We start from the raw sequence: 19,896 nt of genomic DNA on the forward strand, positions 1-19,896 counted from the left end.
TGGTGGCAGGGGGGGGGGGGTGCACAATCCAGAGATTCTCCAAACTCTCAACTTTCTCCTTCAGCTTCCTTATGCGATCCGGCACCAGTGTAACATCTGCCTCTAACAAAGCCAACTGGTCCTCATGGCCCGCAACCGACTCTTCCACCTTTTGGAGCAATGCACCATGTGCCTCCAACATCTGTTGCACTCTCAATGGCTGCCCAAATTGGGTCAGGCAACTTAGCCAGGTCTTCTGAAGCCTCCTACCTTTGCTGCTGAAGCCTTCACTGCGCCGAGGATCCGGGTTCAATCCCGGCCCCCGGTCTGCATGGGTCTCACCCCCACAACCCAAAGATGTGCAGGCTAGGTGGATTGGCCACGCTAAATTGCCCCTTAATTGGAAAAAAATAATTGGGTACACTAAATCTATTTTTAAAGAAACCTTTGCTGCCGAAACCTGACCGTCAAAAACTCTCGACCAACTGTTCTGTGCACCACTGAGTGGGCAACGATGCCACAGAGCTCTATGCCAGCTTTCCTTCTATCATACTCCTCGAAATCTCCTGGTCTGACTGTTCCCCCTATACATTCGCACTTGTTTGATAGGACTGAGACATGTCCACCTGAAGGAGAATTTCTCGCTCTATCTGTTCCTGTACTTTGCAGCAGCAATGGGTAACAAGGATCAAAAAATTTCACCTCAAGCAGGAGCCACCAAATATACAATCACTCACTCCATGACAGCCAGCAGAAGCCTCCTGTCTGCCTAAAACTCTTGCTTTGCCTGGTGGTCACACATTCCATTCCTGCGTGTGGAACCTGGGCCTGCGGTGTGACCACCTCTCTATATGTTCTATCCACAATACTCTCCGTCTTGTGGATGCTCAAAAGTAGCCCCAGCCACCTCCCCAGGTCCGAAACTGGGTTTCCAGAAGCTGCAGCTTGAAACACTCCCTGCTCACACTGGGCACTGGAAATGTTCCTGGATTCCCACATGCATCATGAGGAGCACACCAGGGCTTGGAGCTCTCCTGCCATGACTGGCTTTTAAATGAAACCTTTGGAGAAGCTTAATAGCATTTAATATCAATTACTCTAGGGCCCTTCTTTCCTGGTCCTCATTAATATAGAATGTAGCCCTTCTAAGCTATAAACCAGAAAGGACCTTACAAACTATGCGATAAAAGTATTATAATCTTACCCAACTTTACACACTATTTACCAATCAGCTCTCTCTCCCTTGTAGCCTCTACTGCTGTAGCAGGGACAGACAACTCAATTCAATTCCCACTGTGCTCCAAATGCCTGATACTCACACTCACTCTGGCTGTGTCTCACGCAGGATGTGTTCCCTCCACTGCTCGTGCACATAGCTCACGAGCATCCTTACTAACATTTTCAAATGGCCTGATCCTGTTCTTGTCTTGCTAAAAATGTAGACGTTGCAACACTTAGCAGCACTGATTTTCTTTTCCTGAATCAGATATTATTCAATGAGATTAAGCGTGAGGTTATCCACTTTGATCTGGGAATATTTTCATAATTGGGAGGGATTGGGAACTGAAGGGAACTAAAGGATTTGGGCATCCATTTACACTAATAACAAACAATATATTCATAGAATCATAGAATGTACAGTGCAGAAGGAGACCATTCAGCTCACCGAGTCTTCACCAGCTCTTGGAATGAGCACCCCACTTAAGCCAACACCTCCATCCTATCCCCTCCAACCCAGAAACCCCACCCAACCTTTTTGGTCACTAAGGGCAATTTTAGCATGGCCAATCCACCTAACCTGCACATCTTTGGACTGTGGTTGGAAATTGGAGCTCCCGGAGGAAACCCACGTAGACACAGGGAGAATGTGCAGAATCTTCACAAACAGTGACCCAAGCCGGAAATCGAACCTAAGTCCCAGCCGCTTTGAAGCAACAGTGCTAACCACTGTGCTACCATGCCACCCATAATTGTTGATACAGAAATTAGCAAACGTTTTATCTCAAGGGATTGGAATTCAAAAGTGAAGAATGTGTTGTTCAGTTGTACAGAACCTTGGTCGAAGCGCCACCTGAAACATTGCATTTGATATGGATATCGAACTTCAGGAAAGGTGTATTGGCCTTGGAATGGACACAGCACAGATTCACCAAAATGAAGTCAGGCTTTAAGGGGTTAAATTGTGGGAAAATGTTTTTAAATGTTTTTTCCATTTCTTTTAGTTTCTAAAGTTAAGAGGTAATCTGATTAAGATGTTGAAAATGATAATGGGAATGATTGGATTAGGTGCAGAGTGACTATGATGCAGAAATTGACATGCATTGTGCCTGTTTTTCTGGCATAAAATTACAAGGCATATCAAATTAACAATGAGGTAACCTGTATCCAACCTACACCAGCCTCAGCACCTCAGCTAAATACATGGGTCCTTTTTTCAGACATTTCCAAAACTGAACCCAGACCAGAATCTACCATTATGATCTAGTGGTGGAATGCAATGGAAGGAGGCATAATCTTAAAGCTAGAACTAAGCCACTTGGGAGTACAATCAATCAGAATTCTTCATACCAAGAGTAACAAAACTCCAAAGCATGCTCTCCCTAAAAAATAGCAAAGTTCCCAAATAAACAATGAATTCATGTGGCAAAGAGCAGCAATATTTAGCAGAAAACACACAAAACAAATCTGTATGACTGAGAAATCTTTAAGAGGCAGATCTCAGGATCCACCGGGTACCAACCTCAACTGAGCAAGTAACACACTGAGTGATAAGTAAGTGCAATGAATAATATTTCTACAAGTAAATATGTGCATTAGTCTGAGCTGCTTGCAAAAAGGCATGATGGAAATGTACCTGATTTTTTGAATATTTGTACTTAATTTGCATGTATAATTATCTTTTCAGGCTCTGTCATATCTAACAGAGGCAGAAAATATTCTTAATGCATTACGCAAAGGCATTCCGCCTTTTGAATACGCTGACCTCTCAAAGAACGTTAAGATTTATCCTTTTGAGAAAGCCTGTTTATATAGCTTAAAGGCAGAGGTAAGTACAGTGTTAAAAGTTGAGGAAAATTAAGATTAAAAAATAAAATTGGGATAAAATAAAAACGGGAATTCATTAGTGCAACTGTCTGAAGGGGTGTCTTGATATGTAAATTAGCATACCAGTAAGTAAAGCAAGCGTTTGCCTATGTAATTAGGGGAGGACAATGGGGTGTTGAAGGAGTGACTTCAAAGTGGAGAGATAAGGCAATTACATGCTAAAAGCCAGGTCCATAGGGTGGTTAACATCAAAATGAAAAATGATATATCCATAGCACAATAACTGGAGAAAGGCACACAGTAGAGGCCGCTACCATCACAGCCACACCTAGCTGTAGAAAACAAAATCAAGTTACTGCCAAAAGGTGGCTGGTTAAAATCCCAAAACTCGAACGGAGAAGATATAATAAGAATAATAGTCTTTATTAGTGACACAAGTAGGCTCACATTAACACTGCAACAAATTTACTGTGAAAATCCCCTAGTCGCCATACTCTGGCGCCTGTTGGGGTACACTGAGGGAGAATTCAGAATGTCCAAGTCAACTAACAAGTGCGTCTTTGGGACTTGTGAGAGGAAACCCACACAGACGTGGGGAGAACATACAGACTCTGCAAAGACTGGCGCAAGCCGGGAATCGAACATCGATCCCTGGCGCTGTGAAGCAACAGTACTGACCACTGTGCTTTCGCACCTTCATTGAGACTGAAGGTGATTTTCATAGATATCATAGAATTTACAGTGCAGAAGGAGGCCATTCGGCCCATCGAGTCTGCACCGGCTCTTGGAAAGAGCACCCTACCCAAGGTCAACACCGCCACCCTATCCCCATACCCAGTAACCCCACCCAACACTAAGGGCAATTTTGGACACTAAGGGCAATTTATCATGGCCAATCCACCTAACCTGCACATCTTTGGACTGTGGGAGGAAACCGGAGCCCCCGGAGGAAACCCACGCACACACGGGGAGGATGTGCAGACTCCGCACAGACAGTGACCCAAGCCGGAATCGAACCTGGGACCCTGGAGCTGTGAAGCAATTGTGCTATCCACAAGGCTACCGTGCTGCCTTTTCTCAAACATGGACAAATAATCTGGGCATAATAACTATCTGCTGAATTTAGCTCATAGTGTTGTATAATATTGGGTGATGTTTAGGAAAAAGGGACATCTCAGAGTTCAGGAAACGTAGGTAGTTGTAAACAAAGGGGTATCTTATGCAATACTGTATGTGTATAGGCATCACTGAAGTGAAGTGCACTGTTGCAGTGCTTCTTGTCATGTGTTTTTATTTTAAGTTAATAAATATTCTTTATTAATCACAAAACAACCGGACTATCCCTCCATCATTTACATATCTTTTCTCTCAGTATACCAAATTGAAAATATACACACTAAGAATTGGTGTTCCAAGTTATCCTTCTGAGTTTTTAACATCAGCAGAGTTCTTAATAACAAAAATATTATTTATCATGTACGCTCATCTAAAATTCACATCCGGATTCTCCAAATCTCTCGTTGGAACACTGGCATAACCTGTGAAGAAACAGCACAGGTGACTTTCTCTGACTTTTCACTGAAGCTATGGGGTCAGAATCCCACAGAGCCACAGAGACTCCACGGATATTTAAAAACATCGATAGGCCTGATTCTGGGATCCGTTCCAGTCCTGGCTTCCCTATTTTTTGTTGGTGAAGTAAGGGTGAAAGCAGCAAGCCCACACTCTGAATTTCCATCCTGGCCGGCTGGGCAGCACGGTAGCACAGTGGGTAGCACAGTTGCTCCACAGCTCCAGAGTCCCAGGTTCGATTCCCGGCTTGGGTCACTGTCTGTGCAGAGTCTGCACGTTCTCCCTGTGTCTGCGTGGGTTTCCTCCGGGTGCTCCAGCTTCCTTCCACAAGTCCCAAAAGGTGATTTGGACATTCTGAATTCTCCCTCTGTGTACCCGAACAGGCGGTTGAATGTGGCTACTAGGGGCTTTTCACAGTAACTGTCATGGGAGTGTCCCTTTAAGAAATGTTTTTGTCTTATCTTGTCATGGCTTTAGTGATGTAATTCTGTAGTGAAGCTGGGCTGTGACTCTGGGTTTTACTTTCGCTTTGAGTTTGACCTGGTTTTGTTCTGCACAGGTTGAAAGAAGGTTTTTTTCTCCATCTGCATTTTAAAAGCTGTTTAAAAACTGCTTGATAACTCGAAAAGAAATAATTGTTTTCTTGAAGAAATTCAAACCTGCTGTTTTGGAAAGGACACAAGAGCATCCAAACCAGGTCGTGAGTGCTGTGTGCTGGGCCACACCTTTGAAAAGGATTTTCTGGTTTATGGGATCTTGTTATTAAATTGGAAACAGTTTAAGGGGGAAATTTATTAAGGGTTATGCATAGAGTACTGTAGCTGCGTGGGGTATTTATGTTTGTAGTTGATAAAAATGCTTACTGTGTGTGTTTTTAAAAATGTTAACTAAATTCGTAAAATAAACTTTGTTTTTGATTAAAAGTGTTTAAGGCCTCTGTTGAATAACACCTGAAAGGCTAGCCCTTGCGCTCATCATAACCAAAATCATAAAACAGTTGTAGGTCAGGTGAACTCCATGATATACTTTGGAGTTTTCTAAACCCTGGCCCATAACAGTAACTTCATTGCAGTGTTAATGTAAGCCTACTTGTGACAATAAAGATTATTAAATTAATTATTAAGCGTATTGGTATCACATAACAGCCCACAATTTTCATTGAGTCGGGCTAGTTTCTTAAGGACTCATGGCCCCTCAGAGGAGTCATGAAGCATAGGTTGGATGCAGCAACCTTTTGAAAATAACTTCAAGAAGTCTTACCCATGCCCTCATGACCGCCGCCCAACTCCATGGCTCCTCATGCCCTCCATGTTAACTGATGCCTCCCTGCCCAATGACCCTTCATGCTCTCCATACAACTCACAGTACTTCCATGCTCATTCACTTGGAATAAACTCTGTACAGAGTCAGTGAACCCTACATTAACAATGGTATTTGTGGAACTGTTTAAAATACATCCGGTCATAATTTTCTTTAAAAATTGCTGCTGTATAATTGCTGCCTATAAAAGCATTGGTCGACCAGACTCTTAAAGTATCAATGACAGAAACTGTAAGCACTTGATACCCCTTTATCCTGTTTTAAAAAATTTGAACCATTGACAAAATAGATCTAAGAAATAAATCTTGAGATGTCAGTCAAGGAGTGTGTTCTCTTCTGTGTACCTTTTATTACATTTACAAAGTAATGAAAGTCTGGACTCTCAGCCAAGTGTAATTTCTCACACCTCACTGTGTTGAAATTAATTTTTCAATCAGATCCTAATTCTGCAAGTTTATTAATGTCTTCATGCAATTTGTTGCAGTCCTCCTCAATATTGACTATCTCCCAGTTTGGTGCCATCTTCAAATTTAGAAATTGTTTTTGATTCCAAAGTCGAAATTGTTCAGATATATTTGAAAACAGTGGTCCTAGCATAGATTGTTGTGCCACTCAGAAAATCTGTCTTTTACTCCTATTCTCTGAAATTTGTGTTGCAACCAGCGAGTGATTCACTCTGTCACCTGATGAAGGAGTTGTGCACCAAAAGCTAGTGATTCTAAATAAACCTGTTGGACTTTAACCAGGTGTTGTAAGACTTCTTACTGTGCCCACCCCAGTCCAATGCTGGCATCTCCTCAACATGGCTTATACTTCAGGGCAGATAAATTTAAAAGTGTTGAGTGTAGGGAGGAGGATCGGGGTTTGCTAAAAAGAGTGTTGTGAAAGACTGAAGAGGGCACCCTAACCCTAACCCTAACCCTAATTTGGATCTCTCTAATTGCTGTAGTGATGCACGATCAATGACCACTAAAGCAAGGTTGTAGTCCAACTGAAGGCTTTAATAAGCTAGATGTTTCCCCAGCAGCTCAGGTACAGAATGAAGGCTGCTGGGGCGGCACGGGTTCTTATACCCCGCCTATCAGGGCGGAGCAATCATATATTCTACCAATAGAAAGCATACAGTTTCTGCCAATGGTGCTTTAGCCTGTCAGGTACCGTAATACCTATAATACCACATGTAGGTTCTTACTGCAAAAGCCCAGGAAAGTAATGGGCAGCAAGTCCTGTTCTTTGCCGCTGACTACAACTTTGGGCTAATCATTCTAATGCAGCTCAGGAATTAAGATCAGAGCTTGCATTTTCAGAAAGCACCATAGATCATCATTCCCTCGACTCCATTGAGTGTTCACCAGTTCTCATATCTATTTCGCTGTGCTTGTTTGCCCAAGGTGTTCAAGAAACATGACCACTCCCATGATGTACCCACATATTATGAAGCTACAGGTCTCACAGACACCATTCTCTTTTAGTTTGCCAAAGCCAGGTTCGGTCTGTCTCCTACTTCTATTGGCCTCCAACTCACCAACATTCCTAATTACCTGCCAATCTCCCAGATAGCCTCTCTCTCATGATCTTTCATACATCTATTAACTTAATATCTCATGTTAGAATGTTATAAACAGTGTACTGTCTGGCTAATTATGAATAACCACTTGGGATGTCCCCAAGTAATTACGCACCTCTCCTGTTCTCTGGTCCAGTTATCATTTACTTAACAAGTTTTGTTGATTCTGTCACAGGTGCAGCTTGGCATTGGCCACCTTCTAGAAGCAGAGGTCCTGTTTAAGAAAAGCTTAACACTGCTGAACAAAAAATTCCCAACCTTCGCTCTGTCGCAATTAGTTGCATATATAATCGAAAACTATAAAAATTCTAAGCGACATCGTGACAAAGAAGAGTTAACAGGCTTTACTGAGTATGGAATCATTTCAATGTATTATTTACATGAAAATTGATTTGACTTGTCTTATTGTTATCCTCAAATTTTATATTTAAGTCAAGTTCCAGGGCCTAAATTTTATGCCAATGGTAATTCTTCTTCTGTAAAGTGGATTAAATTAAATTTCTAATTTCTACCAATTTTTTGAGTGTTAACAGCATATGCTCACAAGAGGGGAAAGTCAATTACCTTTTTCCTCCCTCCCTAATCTTTCAAACTGCTACCAATAGAAACAAAGGGTGCGACCTTCCCAAAAGGGAACAAAGTCCCCGAGCTGTGCCAGGAATCACATGGCTATTTTAATGTGACTCGCTTTCAATAAGGGCCAAAATGGGGAACTTGCAGCCAAGGCTGCACATAACCCCATATTTTACAATGGGACGCTCCGCACGCCAGAACTCCCCATTGTACCGAGAGATCGGGACACCATTTTTAAATGGCGTCCCGATCTCCGAGGCCCCGATAAAGATCCCTGACCTCACCCCCAGCCCGAACACCACATGGGAGGTTCCCGAGGCAAAGGGTTTGAGTCCCAAAGCCTCAGACACCTCGGGAACCTGCACATTAGAGTGAGGCTTACTGTCTCTCTCTAATATAGACATTTGCCTAAACCTGATCCCGCACATTGTGAGCGGAATTCCCCTTGCAACGTCTCACAAAATTGTATTGAATCTCGCGAGGTTTGGCGAGCGGGATAGATCCCGGGAACGGGGTCTCCTGGATTTCACCAGCCACGCTGCAAGCATCGAGCTGCTTTTCCGGCGCAGTGTGGCCAGAGGATCGCACCCCAAGGTTAGGGCTTTTAAAAAAATATTTTCATTAGGATTTTGACATTTCATTGCAAATGTTACATAACAAGACAGGACCAACACATGTATTTCCAAAATTTTACCGCCACTCTGGTTGAGGCAGTAATTTAAAAGCAAATTGTCCCTTGCGACTTTCTTCTCTACTTGTCTGTGATTTCCTTGGGGCTTTCGTTCCCCCCCCTCCCCCCCTCCCCCCCCCCCACCCCACCAAACGTCTTGCCACCCCTCCATCCCCCCACCATATTCTTCCTCCCTTCTTTCTCTTCCTTATTTCATGACTTGTCCCCCCCCCCCCCCCCACTTTATTAGTTGCTGGTTACAAGCAGGTCTTGGAACAAGTTGATGAACAGCCTCCACGTCTTGTAGAAGCCTTCCTCAGATCCTCGGATGGCATACTTTATTTTTCCCAGCCAGAGAAATTCCGCCAGGGCGGATGGCCAGTCTGCAGCCTTGTGTGGTGCTGCTGATTGCCAGCCGAGCAGGAACCTCTAGCGGGTGATCAGGGAGGCAAAGGTTAGGGCATTGGCTCCACTCTTCGTGAAGAACTCTGGATGCTCTGATACCCCGAAGACTGCCACTAGTGGGCACGGCTCCACCCTCACTGCCACAACCCTGGACATGGCCTCAAAGAAGGACGTCCAGTACCTGACAAATCTGGGGTAGGACACCGTGTGGGTGTGGTTCGCCGAGCTCCCTGGCACTGTTCATACTTTTCTCCATCTCCGGGAAGAACCCGTTCTTTCGTGCTCTGGTAAGGTGTGCCCTGTGCACCACCTTTAGGTGCATTAGGCTCAGCCCTGTGCACACGGAGGTGAAGTTTGCTCTGTGTAATGCTTCGATCCAGAGTCCTCCCCCTATTTCCCTGCCTAGCTCCTCCTTCCATTTCTTTCTGGTCTCGTCCAGGGGTAAGCTTACCTCTTCTAATAGTCGTCCAAACATGTCCGCACATTTCCCCTCTCCGAGTTCACCAAGTAATCCATTGCGTAATGAGTGTCCTGGTATTTGGAGGATGTCTCCGTTTCCTTGCAGAGGAAGTTTTTGATCTGTATATACCTTAGGGCGTTTCCTCTAGGGAGTCGGAACTTGTCCATGAGTTCCCCCAGGGTTGCTACCCTACTGTCCCTGTACATGTCCCTAACCATCAGTGCCACCTTGTCCTGCCTCCATCTTTTGAAGGAAGCCCCATTGTTGTGGGAGTGAACCTGTGATTTTTCAGAATAGTGTCTTGGCGGACATCTCGATTAGTTAAAAGTGCTGTCTCATTTGGTTCCATGTCCAGAGTGTGGCCATTACCACTGAGCTTTTTGAGTATCTGGCTGGGGGTGGGTTGAGAGTGCGATTGTGGCCAGCGCTCGGAGGGATGTCCCGTTACAGGAGCTCTCCTCCATTATGACCTACTCCGATCCCAGTTCCTTGACCCATCCCCGCATCCTTTCTGCGGCGGCCATCCAGTGGTAAAACTGGAGGTTCGGGAGGGCCAGGCCTCCCACATGTTTTCTGCTTTGTAGGACCTTCTTCCTAATCCTCAGGCTCTTCCCTCCCCAAACAAACACCATGATTAATTTGTCCACTGTGGTGAAAAAAGGTTTGGGGATGTAGATCACGAGGAACCTGGCCAGTTAGACAGCACTGTGCTTAGCACTGCTGCCTCACAACTCCAGGGACCCTGGTTCAGTTTCGGGCCTGGGGTGACTGTGTGGAGTTTGCTCTTTCTCCTTGTGTCTGCGTGGGTTCCTCCGGATGCTCCGGTTTCCTCCCATAGTCCAAAGATGTGCAGGTTAGTTGGAGTGCCATGCTAGATTGCCCCTTACTGTCTAAAAGGTTAGGTGGGGTTACTGAGTTACGGGGACAGGATGGCGGCATGGGCTAAAGTAAGGAATTCTGTCCAAGGGCCGGTGCATACTCGATGGGCCAAATGGCCCCCTTCTGCACTGTCGGGATCCTGTGAGTACGTTCATCTTGACCGTCTGTATTCTCCCTCCTGGGGAGAGTGGGAGTGAGTACCACCTCTGCAAGTTAATTTTAACTTCCTCTATCAGACTCATCAGGTTCCATTTGTGGATCCATGCCCAGTCATAGATTATCATAGAATTTACAGTGCTGAAGGAGGCCATTCGGCCCATCGAGTCTGCAACGGCTCTTGGAAAGAGCACCCTACCCAAGGTCAACACCTCCACCCTATCCCCATAACCCAGTGACCCCACCCAACATTAAGGGCAATTGTGGTTACTAAGGGCAATTTATCATGGCCAATCCACCTAACCCGCACATCTTTGGACTGTGGGAGGAAACCGGAGCACCCGGAGGAAACCCACGCACACACGGGGAGGATGTGCAGACTCCGCACAGACAGTGACCCAAGCTGGAATCGAACCTGGGACCCTGGAGCTGTGAAGCAATTGTGCTATCCACTATGCTACCGTGCTGCCCCAAAGAAAAGCAAATGAGTTCTCCTCGGGCTGGCAGGTGTTAATTATCCTTCGACCATTGTCTCATTGTTGTCCGTGAGGTCCGGCTGCGCGTAAACTGTCTGAAATGAAATGAAAATCGCTTATTATCACAAGTAGACTTCAAATGAAGTTACTGTGAAAAGCCCCGAGTCGCCACATTCCGGCACCTGTTCGGGGAGGCCGGTACGGGAATTGAACCCATGCTGCTGGCCTTCGTTTGCTTTACAAGCCACCTTTACAAGCCACCCAGTCATGGGCTATTTGGATCCCCAGGTATCAGAAATAGGTCTGGGCCAGTTTGAAAGGCAGCCACTCCAGCTTTGCTCCTTCCCCCTGCGGATTCGCAGGGAAGATTTCACTCTTACTCAGGTTACGTTTGTAAGCTGAGAAGGCGCCCAATGCCTTTAGGAGTTTCATGATCCCTTCCAAGCTGGACAGGGGTTCGAGATGTAAAGGAGCAAGTCATCCACATAGAGCGAGACTATGCTCTCTGTCTCCCCTTTGGATACCTCTCCATCCTTTCGCCTCTGTGAGAGCTATCGGCATGTGGTGAACCACTGTAATAGGAGATGTAAGGTAGGACCTGCACTACAGGTTCGCCAGTAGCTCCTGCCGGCTGGCTCCGCCCACGGAGAACTGTATAAATATGCATGACCTCCAGTGCCCTGCCATTTTGCCAGCTGCAGCAGGAGGCCACACATCTGACTGTAATAAAGCAACAGTTGTACCCAACTTTAGCCTTTGTGCAATTGATCGTGCATCAATTTATTACAGTCAGATTTTCCACAGAATGGATATCCGAATTAAGCCAGATCGCCTGCAGCTGGATCTGCACTCGCCCGACGCCAGGAAAGACTTTGCTCACTGGCTAACATGTTTTGAGGCCTACATCAACGCGGCGGACCCCACGCCAACGGAGGCTCAGAAGATCAACGTCCTGTACTCCAGACTGAGCTCCAGCATGTTTCCGTTGATCCAAGATGCCACGAATTATACAAAAGCAAAGGAACTCCTTAAGGAATATGAAGTAATGGGTTAAGAGACATTACAATTAGTTGTCTCATTTATGTTATGTATCCATTAATTGACACTGATATGTAAAGGGGCTTTAGGTGGCCTCTGGGAGGTGATGGATGGTTAGAGTTTTGTGCAAAAGCTGTTGGAATGAAATAAACGGGTGTTTGTGAAAAAGGAACAGAACTTTAGACTCTTCATATCACAGTAACTAAAACGTCTAACAAGGAACACTACGCGCAGAAGGCGAATATGCTCTTCGCCAGGCATGTACTCGCCACCTGCTCGCAACTACCTGGTGAGTCCATCGAAGACTTCTGGTGGGCCCTAATTTCACTCGTCCGGGACTGTAACTGTCAGGCCGTTACGGCCGCCGAACACGCGAATCTCCTCATGCACGATGCCTTTGTGACGGGGATTGCGCCGGACCGCATCCGAGAACGATTACTGGAAGGGGCCACGCTCGAACTGGCGGAGACAAAAACCTTGGCGCTCTCCATGACGGTTGCATTCCATAACGTACAAGCGTACCCCTCCCGCCGCGCTGCCCACCCTCCTACTGATTCCTATGCCTCCTGGACCCCGCCGACGATCTCCTCAGCCAGGGCCCTGCCTTCCCAATACGCCTGCGCCACACGCCGATCCGTGCACCCCAGGGTTCCCCGCTGCTACTTCTGCGGTCAGCAGAAGCATCCCCGCCAAAACTGCCCGGCCCGCACTGCAGTTTTTAAAGCCTGCAGTAAGAACGGTCACTCTGCGGCTGTGTGCCAGGCCCACGCAGTCGCTGCGATCGCACCCGCTATCGCCCCCTCCCCCACGCCAGACGCACAATGGGAGCCGCCATCTCTCCTCCCGGGTCCATGTGCGACCAATGGACGCCGCCATCTTGTCCTCCTTCGGCCACGTGCACCCCATGGACACCGCCGTCTTGTCCCGACCCCGCAATGTGCGCACCGTGGGCGCCGCCATCTTGTCCCGACCCCTCAATGTGCGCACCATGGGCGCCGTCATCTTGTCCCCCACAGGGTTTCCGGACAGCCCACCATTGGAACTGCACATGCTCGCCACCCGAAGCATCCGATGGCTACCCGCAGCTCGCTTCGATGACGCTGGTCCAAATTCACCCGCACAACCTGGCCACCGCGTCGACAACGGTTGAAATCAACGGCCACGCGACCTTGTGCCTTCTGGACTCCGGGAGCACGGAAAGCTTTGTTCACCCAGATACGGGAGGATGCTGCTCCCTCGCGATCCACCCTGCCAATCAAAGGATCTCCCTAGCCTCTGGATCCCACTCCGTCCCGATCCGAGGTACAGTCACCCTCACGGTCCAGGGCGTAGAATTTAGTAACTTCCGCCTCTATGTCCTTCCTAATCTCTGCGCTACACTCTTGTTGGGCCTGGACTTCCAGTGCAACCTCCAGAGCCTCACCCTCAAATTCGGCGGGCCCTTACCCCCCCCTTACCGTTTGCGGCCTCGCGACTCTCAAGGTCGATCCCCCCTCCCTTTTTGCCAATCTAACTGCGGATTGCAAGACCGTTGCCACTAGGAGCAGACGGTACAGCACCCAGAACAAGACCTTCATCAGGTCCGAAGTCCAGCGGCTGCTTAAGGAGGGTATTATCGAGGCCAGCAACAGCCCCTGGAGAGCCCAAGTGGTAGTGGTTAAAACTGGGGAGAAACACAGGATGGTCGTGGACTACAGCCAGACCATCAATCGGTACATGCAGCTCGACGCGTACCCCCTCCCACACATATCTGATATGGTCAATCAGATTGCGCAGTACCGGGTCTTCTCAGCAATTGACCTGAAATCCGCCGACCGCCAGCTCCCCATCCGGAAGTCGGACCGGCCATACACGGCCTTCGAGGTGGACGGTCGCCTCTACCACTTCCTTAGGGCCCCTTTCGGTGTCACAAACGGGGTCTTGGTCTTCCAAAGAGAGATGGACCGAATGGTCGACCAGTACGGTTTACGGACCACCTTTCCGTACTTAGATAATGTCACCATCTGCGGCCATGACCAGAAGGACCACGATGCCAACCTCGATAAATTCCTCCGCACTGCCACTCTTCTCAACCTGCCCTATAACAAAGAGAAGTGTGTGTTCAGCACGACCCAGTTAGCCATTCTCGGCAATATAGTCCAAAACGGACTTCTCGGGCCCGACCCCGACCGCATGCGCCCCCTCATGGAACTTTCCCACCCCCACTGCCCCAAGGCCCTCAAACGCTGCCTGGGGTTCTTTTCCTACTACGCTCAGTGGGTCCCAAACTATGCCCGCCCACTCATTCAGTCCACCCAATTCCCCCTCGCGGCTGAGGCACAACACGCTTTCGCCCGCATCAGAGCAGACATCGCCAAGGCCAGGATGCATGCAGTGGACGAGTCACTGCCTTTTCAAGTAGAAAGCGACACTTCAGACGTCGCCCTTGCCACCACTCTAAACCAGGCAGGCAGACCATGGCATTTTTTTCCTGCACCCTTCATGCCTCTGAAATTCGACACTCATCCGTCGAAAAGGAGGCCCAAGCTATCGTTGAAGCTGTGCGGTATTGGAGGCATTACCTGGCCGGTAAGAGATTCACTCTCCTTACGGACCAACGGTCGGTAGCCTTCATGGTCAATAACACACAGCGGGGCAAGGTCAAAAATGATAAAATCTTGCGGTGGAGAATCGAGCTCTCCACCTATAATTATGAGATCTTGTATCGCCCCGGTAAACTCAACGAGCCCCCAGACGCCCTCTCCCGAGGTACATGTGCCAGCGCACAAGTGGACCAACTCCGGGCCCTACACGACAGCCTTTGTCACCGGGGGGTCACTCGATTGTACCATCTGGTCAAAGCTCGCAATCTGCCCTACTCCGTCGAGGAAGTAAGGACAGTTACCAGGGACTGCCAGGTCTGTGCGGAGTGCAAGCCGCACTTCTACCGGCCAGACTGTGTTTGCCTGGTGAAGGCTTCCTGCCCTTTTGAACGCCTCACCATGCATTTTAAAGGGCCCCTCCCCTCCGCCGACCGTAACACGTACATTCTCAGTGTGGTCGACGAGTACTCCAGATTTCCCTTCACCATCCCATGCCCTGATATGATGTCTGCCACCATCATCAAGGCCCTCAGCACCATCTTTGCTCTGTTCGGTTTCCCCGCCTACATCCACAGTGACAGGGGATCCTCATTCATGAGCGATGAGCTGCGTCAGTTCCTGCTCAGCAGGTGTATAGCCTCCAGCAGGACGACCAGCTGCAACCCCCGGAGAAACGGGCAAGTAGAACGGGAGAATGGGACGATTTGGCGGGCCGTCCAGCTGGCCCTACGGTCCAGGAACCTCCCAACCTCTCGCTGGCAGGAGGTCCTCCCTGATGCACTACACTCCATCCGGTCACTATTGTGCACCGCCACTAATAACACACCCCATGAACGTGTTTTTACCTTCCCCAGGAAGTCCACATCCAGGGTGTTGCTCCCGACTTGGCTCGCTGCTCCAGGACCGGTCCTTCTCCGTAGGCACGTCCGATTCCACAAGGCGGACCCCTTGGTGGACAGGGTTCACCTGCTCCACGCCAACCCTCAATATGCCTACGTTGAGTTCGCCGACGGCCGCCAAGATACTGTCTCACTCAGGGACCAGGCACCGTCAGGTTCCACCCCAACACATCCCCCCACCCATGCGCACCCCCCCCCCCCCCCACCCACCGTGCCGCCAATATTGACCCCACCAGACCAACCCCCCACCCCTTTTACGCACAAGAGGACGAAGAGGACTTTGGCACGCTCCCGGAGTTCCCCGATGACTGGCCAGCATCAGCACCGCCATCAGTGCCACCTCCATCACTGCCAGCACCGACTTCGCCGCCACCGTTACGCCGCTCCCAACGAATCACCAGAGCACCGGAGCGGCTGAACCTTTGACGGACTCCGGACCGTCAACATGGACTTTTCTTTCCCTACCACTGTACATAATTGCACTAATTGTATATAGTTTCACGTCACCCCCACCGGACTCATTTTTAACAGGGGATGAATGTGATGAACAACTGTAATAGGAGATGTAAGGAAGGACCTGCCTACAGGGTCGCCAGTAGCTCCTGCCTGCTGGCTCCGCTCATGGACAACTGTATAAATATGCATGACCTCCAGTGCCCTGCCATTTCGCCAGCTGCAGCAGGAGGCCACGCATCTGACTGTAATAAAGCCACAGTTGTACCCAGCTTTAGACTTTGTGCAATTGATCGTGCATCACCGCAGTTGCTCAATTGTGACGGCAAACAGTAGCGGGAACAATAGGCATCCCTACCTCGTGCTTCTGTGCAGCCAAAAGTATCCAGAGCTTGTGAGGTTTGTCCACACGCTCGCAATGGGAGTGCTGTACAGGGGTCTCATCCACAAGGTGAACCCTGACCCAAACCATTCCAGTACCTTTATGGGGTACTTTCATTTGACCCTGTCGAAGGCCTACTCTGCTTCCAGGAAGATGATCACCCCCGAATGGGGTCATCATCACATTCAGCAAGTACCTGGGGCTGGATTCTCCGTTTCAGAGACTATGTCCCCATGCCGTCGTGAAAACTATGGCCTTTTACGCCAGAAAACTGTCGTCAAAAGGCCACAGATTCACAACCCTGCAGGGGGCTAGCAGAGAGCCATTGTGAATCTCCCAGCTCCAGCTGCAGGTACGGCCCCCTGCACCTCCGGGTCAGAGGCCACGCATGCGCATGGCGGCGGCCTCCATTGGCCGCGCTGAGTTCCATGGCAGACTCAGACCGCGAGCTGGACCGCGGAAATAGTGCCCCCGATCGGCCGCGCGCCCGACCTGGACCGCCCGCACAATAAAGGCACAGACCGCCCTGAGGCTCCCCCTGCCCTCCGATCAGCCCACCCACGTCCATGGCGGCCGCTGACTGAGCCTGCAGCCGCGTCATGAGTTTCCCGAACGGCTGGGACCATGTTAGAAATATGTCGATGGGACTTTGGCCGGTCGGGGGCGGTGAATAATGGGGCGAACCTCAAGTAATGGCCACAGGTGGGCGATATGCGACTCGGCGCACTTCCCGGGTATGACGCTTTTCGGGGGCCAGAGAATCGAGGAACCGGCGCTGGTCCCAATGCCATTCGTGGAAATGGATTCTCCGCCCAGGCGCCGGACACGATTTCGGTGCCGGGTACAGAGAATCCAGCCCCTGATGTTTGCTGTTAGCTGTCTTCCCTTGATAAAGCTCACCTGATCTTTATCAGCGTGCTAAACCAGCCCCTTACTGGGGCTGGCTTAGCACACTGGGCTAAATCGCTGGCTTTTAAAGCAGACCAAGGCAGGCCAGCAGCACGGTTCAATTCCTGCATCAGCCTCCCTGAACAGGCGCCGGAATGTGGCGACTAGGGGCTTTTCACAGTAACTTAATTGAAGCCTACTTGTGACAATAAGCGATTTTCATTTCATTTTTCATTTCATTTGATCTTCCGCGACTCCCTCCGGCAGGCAACTCTCCAGCCACCAGACCAGTACCTTCACTAGGATCAGGGCTTCAGTATTACGGGGTGAGATGGATCTGTAAGACTCATCCTCTGTTGGGTATTTGTCTTTCTTGGGGATCAATGATAGAGAGGCCTGAGCCAGCGTTGGTGGCAGGGTTCCCCTCGATAGTGAGTCAGTGAACATCTCCGCAGGTGCTGGGCCAGTGGTGGTGTGAATTTCTTATAGAAGTCCGCTGGGAATCTGTCCAGCCCCGCCGCCTTCCCTGCCTGCATGGAGTTAATGGTTTCCATGACTTCCTTCAGTTCTAATGGTACTTCCAGGCCCCGTCTCCTATCTTCCCCCAAGACTACCATCCATTGGGAACTGCTTCATCCTCGAGTCCCCAACGGGGGCTCGGAGGTGTACAGTTCTCGGTAGAAGATTGCAAAGGACTTATTAAACTGCTCAGGCGCTGCGATTAGTTTGCCTCTCCTGTCCTTTACCTGAGCTATTTCCCTCGTGCTGCCTGCTTTCACAGCTGGTGAGCCAGCAGGCGGCTGGCTTTGTCTCCATGCTCATAGAAGGCACCCTGGGCGCGATTCTCCACTCCCACGCCGGTTGGGAGAATCGCCTGGGCCGCCAAATTTCCGGGGACGCCGGTCCGACGCCCTACCGCGATTCTCCCAAGCGGCGGGAACGGCCCGGTCGAGTTTCGCGGGCCGCAGGTTAGAGAATCGCCGGAGACACCGACAATGGCGATTCTCCGGCACCCCCGCTATTCTAAGGCCCGGATGGGCCGAGCAGCCAGGCCAAAACGGCGGGTTCCCCCCGGCGCCGTCCACACCTGGTCGCTGCAGTCGTGGGCGGTGCGTGAACGCTGGGGGGGGGGCGGCCTGTTGGGGGGCGAGGGGGGATCCTGCACCGGGCTTCACCTGGAATGTGGGGTGGCCCGCGATCGTGCCCACCGATCGTCGGGCCGATCTCTCTGAGGGAGGACCTCCTTCCTTCCGCCGCCCCACAAGATCCGTCCGCCATCTTCTTGCGGGGCGGACTTAGAGAGGACGGCAACCACGCATGCGCGGGTTGGCATCGGCCAACCCGCGCATGCGTGGATGACGTCCGTTATGCGGCGCCGGCCGCGTCATCTATGTGGCGCCACTTTTACACGGGCGACAAGGCCTGGCGCGGGTAGATGACGCGGCCCCGATACTGGCCCATTGTCAGGGCCTGAATCGGTCGGGACTGGGGCCGTTCCGCGCCGTCGTGAACCTCGACGGCGTTCACGACGGCGCAGCAACTTCGGCATGGGAGTGGAGAATCCCGACCCCTGTGTCTGATGAGGTTGGTGTATTGCTTTCCGGGTGGCGAGCAGGTCAAAGTCCCATTTTGTAGCTTTTTCCTCTTCGCCAGTAGTTCCACGGTTGGGGTTGAGGAATGGAGTCGACCAGCTGTTGCCTAGCCACCCTCTCCTTCCTATCTTTGAGTGCCCTATCTGCAATAATTTCCCCCCCTATTACCGCCTTCAGTGCCTCCCAGAACGTGGGGGGGTGAGACCTCCCCATTCTGATTTTCAGGTTACATAACTGTCTGTGGCCCACAATGCCCGCTCACAGAATGTCTTATTGGTGAGGAGGGCCATGTCCAGCCTCCATGGGGAGTGTTGAGCCCAGCCCGTCTCCAACCTCACATCCACGTAATGTGGAGTGTGATCAGAGATTACTTTTGTAGAAGACTCCACCCCTACTATCACTGGAAACACCGATTTTCCACTACGAAGAAGGTGATCCCAGTGTAGACCCTGTGGACTTGGGCGAAGAAGGAGAACACCTTTTCCCTTGGGTGTGTGATCCCCTGTGGGACCAATGCCCCCATATGCTCCATGAAGGCATTCAGCTCTCTCGCCATGCTTGACTGTTTTCCCACTTTGGGACTGGATCTGTCTATCCCTGGGTCCTGTGCACAGTTGAAGTTCCCCCCCCCCCCATAATGAATCGGTGGAAGCCTATGTCTGGGATTTCTGCCATGGATTTATTTATGAATTCCGCATCATCCCAGTTGGGAGCATATACGTTTACAAGGACCACGGGTGCCCCTCCAGGACATCGCGAACCATGACATACTGTCCCACTGGGTCTGCAACTGTCTTTGTCACCATGAATGCCATCTTCTTCTTGAGCAGTATGGCTACCCCCCTAGCTCTAGTCCCATAACACGGCTGGTATGTCTGTCTTACCCTGCTCTTTCTTACCCTCAGTCAGTCCTTCACCCTCAGGTATGTCTTTTGGAGGAGGATTACATCGGCCTTCAGA

At 49.9% G+C, this 19,896-nt stretch overlaps 1 protein-coding gene across 1 annotated transcript in view; it reads left to right on the forward strand.

The window, feature by feature from the left end:
* Nucleotides 1-19,896, forward strand: part of LOC140389787 (adenylate cyclase type 10-like) — a 452,930-nt gene that overhangs the window by 265,207 nt on the left and 167,827 nt on the right. The window contains exons 24-25 of the mRNA XM_072474312.1: nucleotides 2,885-3,025; nucleotides 7,659-7,834. Coding sequence (XP_072330413.1) covers nucleotides 2,885-3,025; nucleotides 7,659-7,834 — 317 coding nt within the window. The remainder of the gene's footprint in view (nucleotides 1-2,884; nucleotides 3,026-7,658; nucleotides 7,835-19,896) is intronic.

The sequence above is a fragment of the Scyliorhinus torazame genome, chromosome 2 (assembly GCF_047496885.1).
Source record: "Scyliorhinus torazame isolate Kashiwa2021f chromosome 2, sScyTor2.1, whole genome shotgun sequence".
Classification (NCBI taxonomy): Eukaryota; Metazoa; Chordata; class Chondrichthyes; order Carcharhiniformes; family Scyliorhinidae; genus Scyliorhinus; species Scyliorhinus torazame.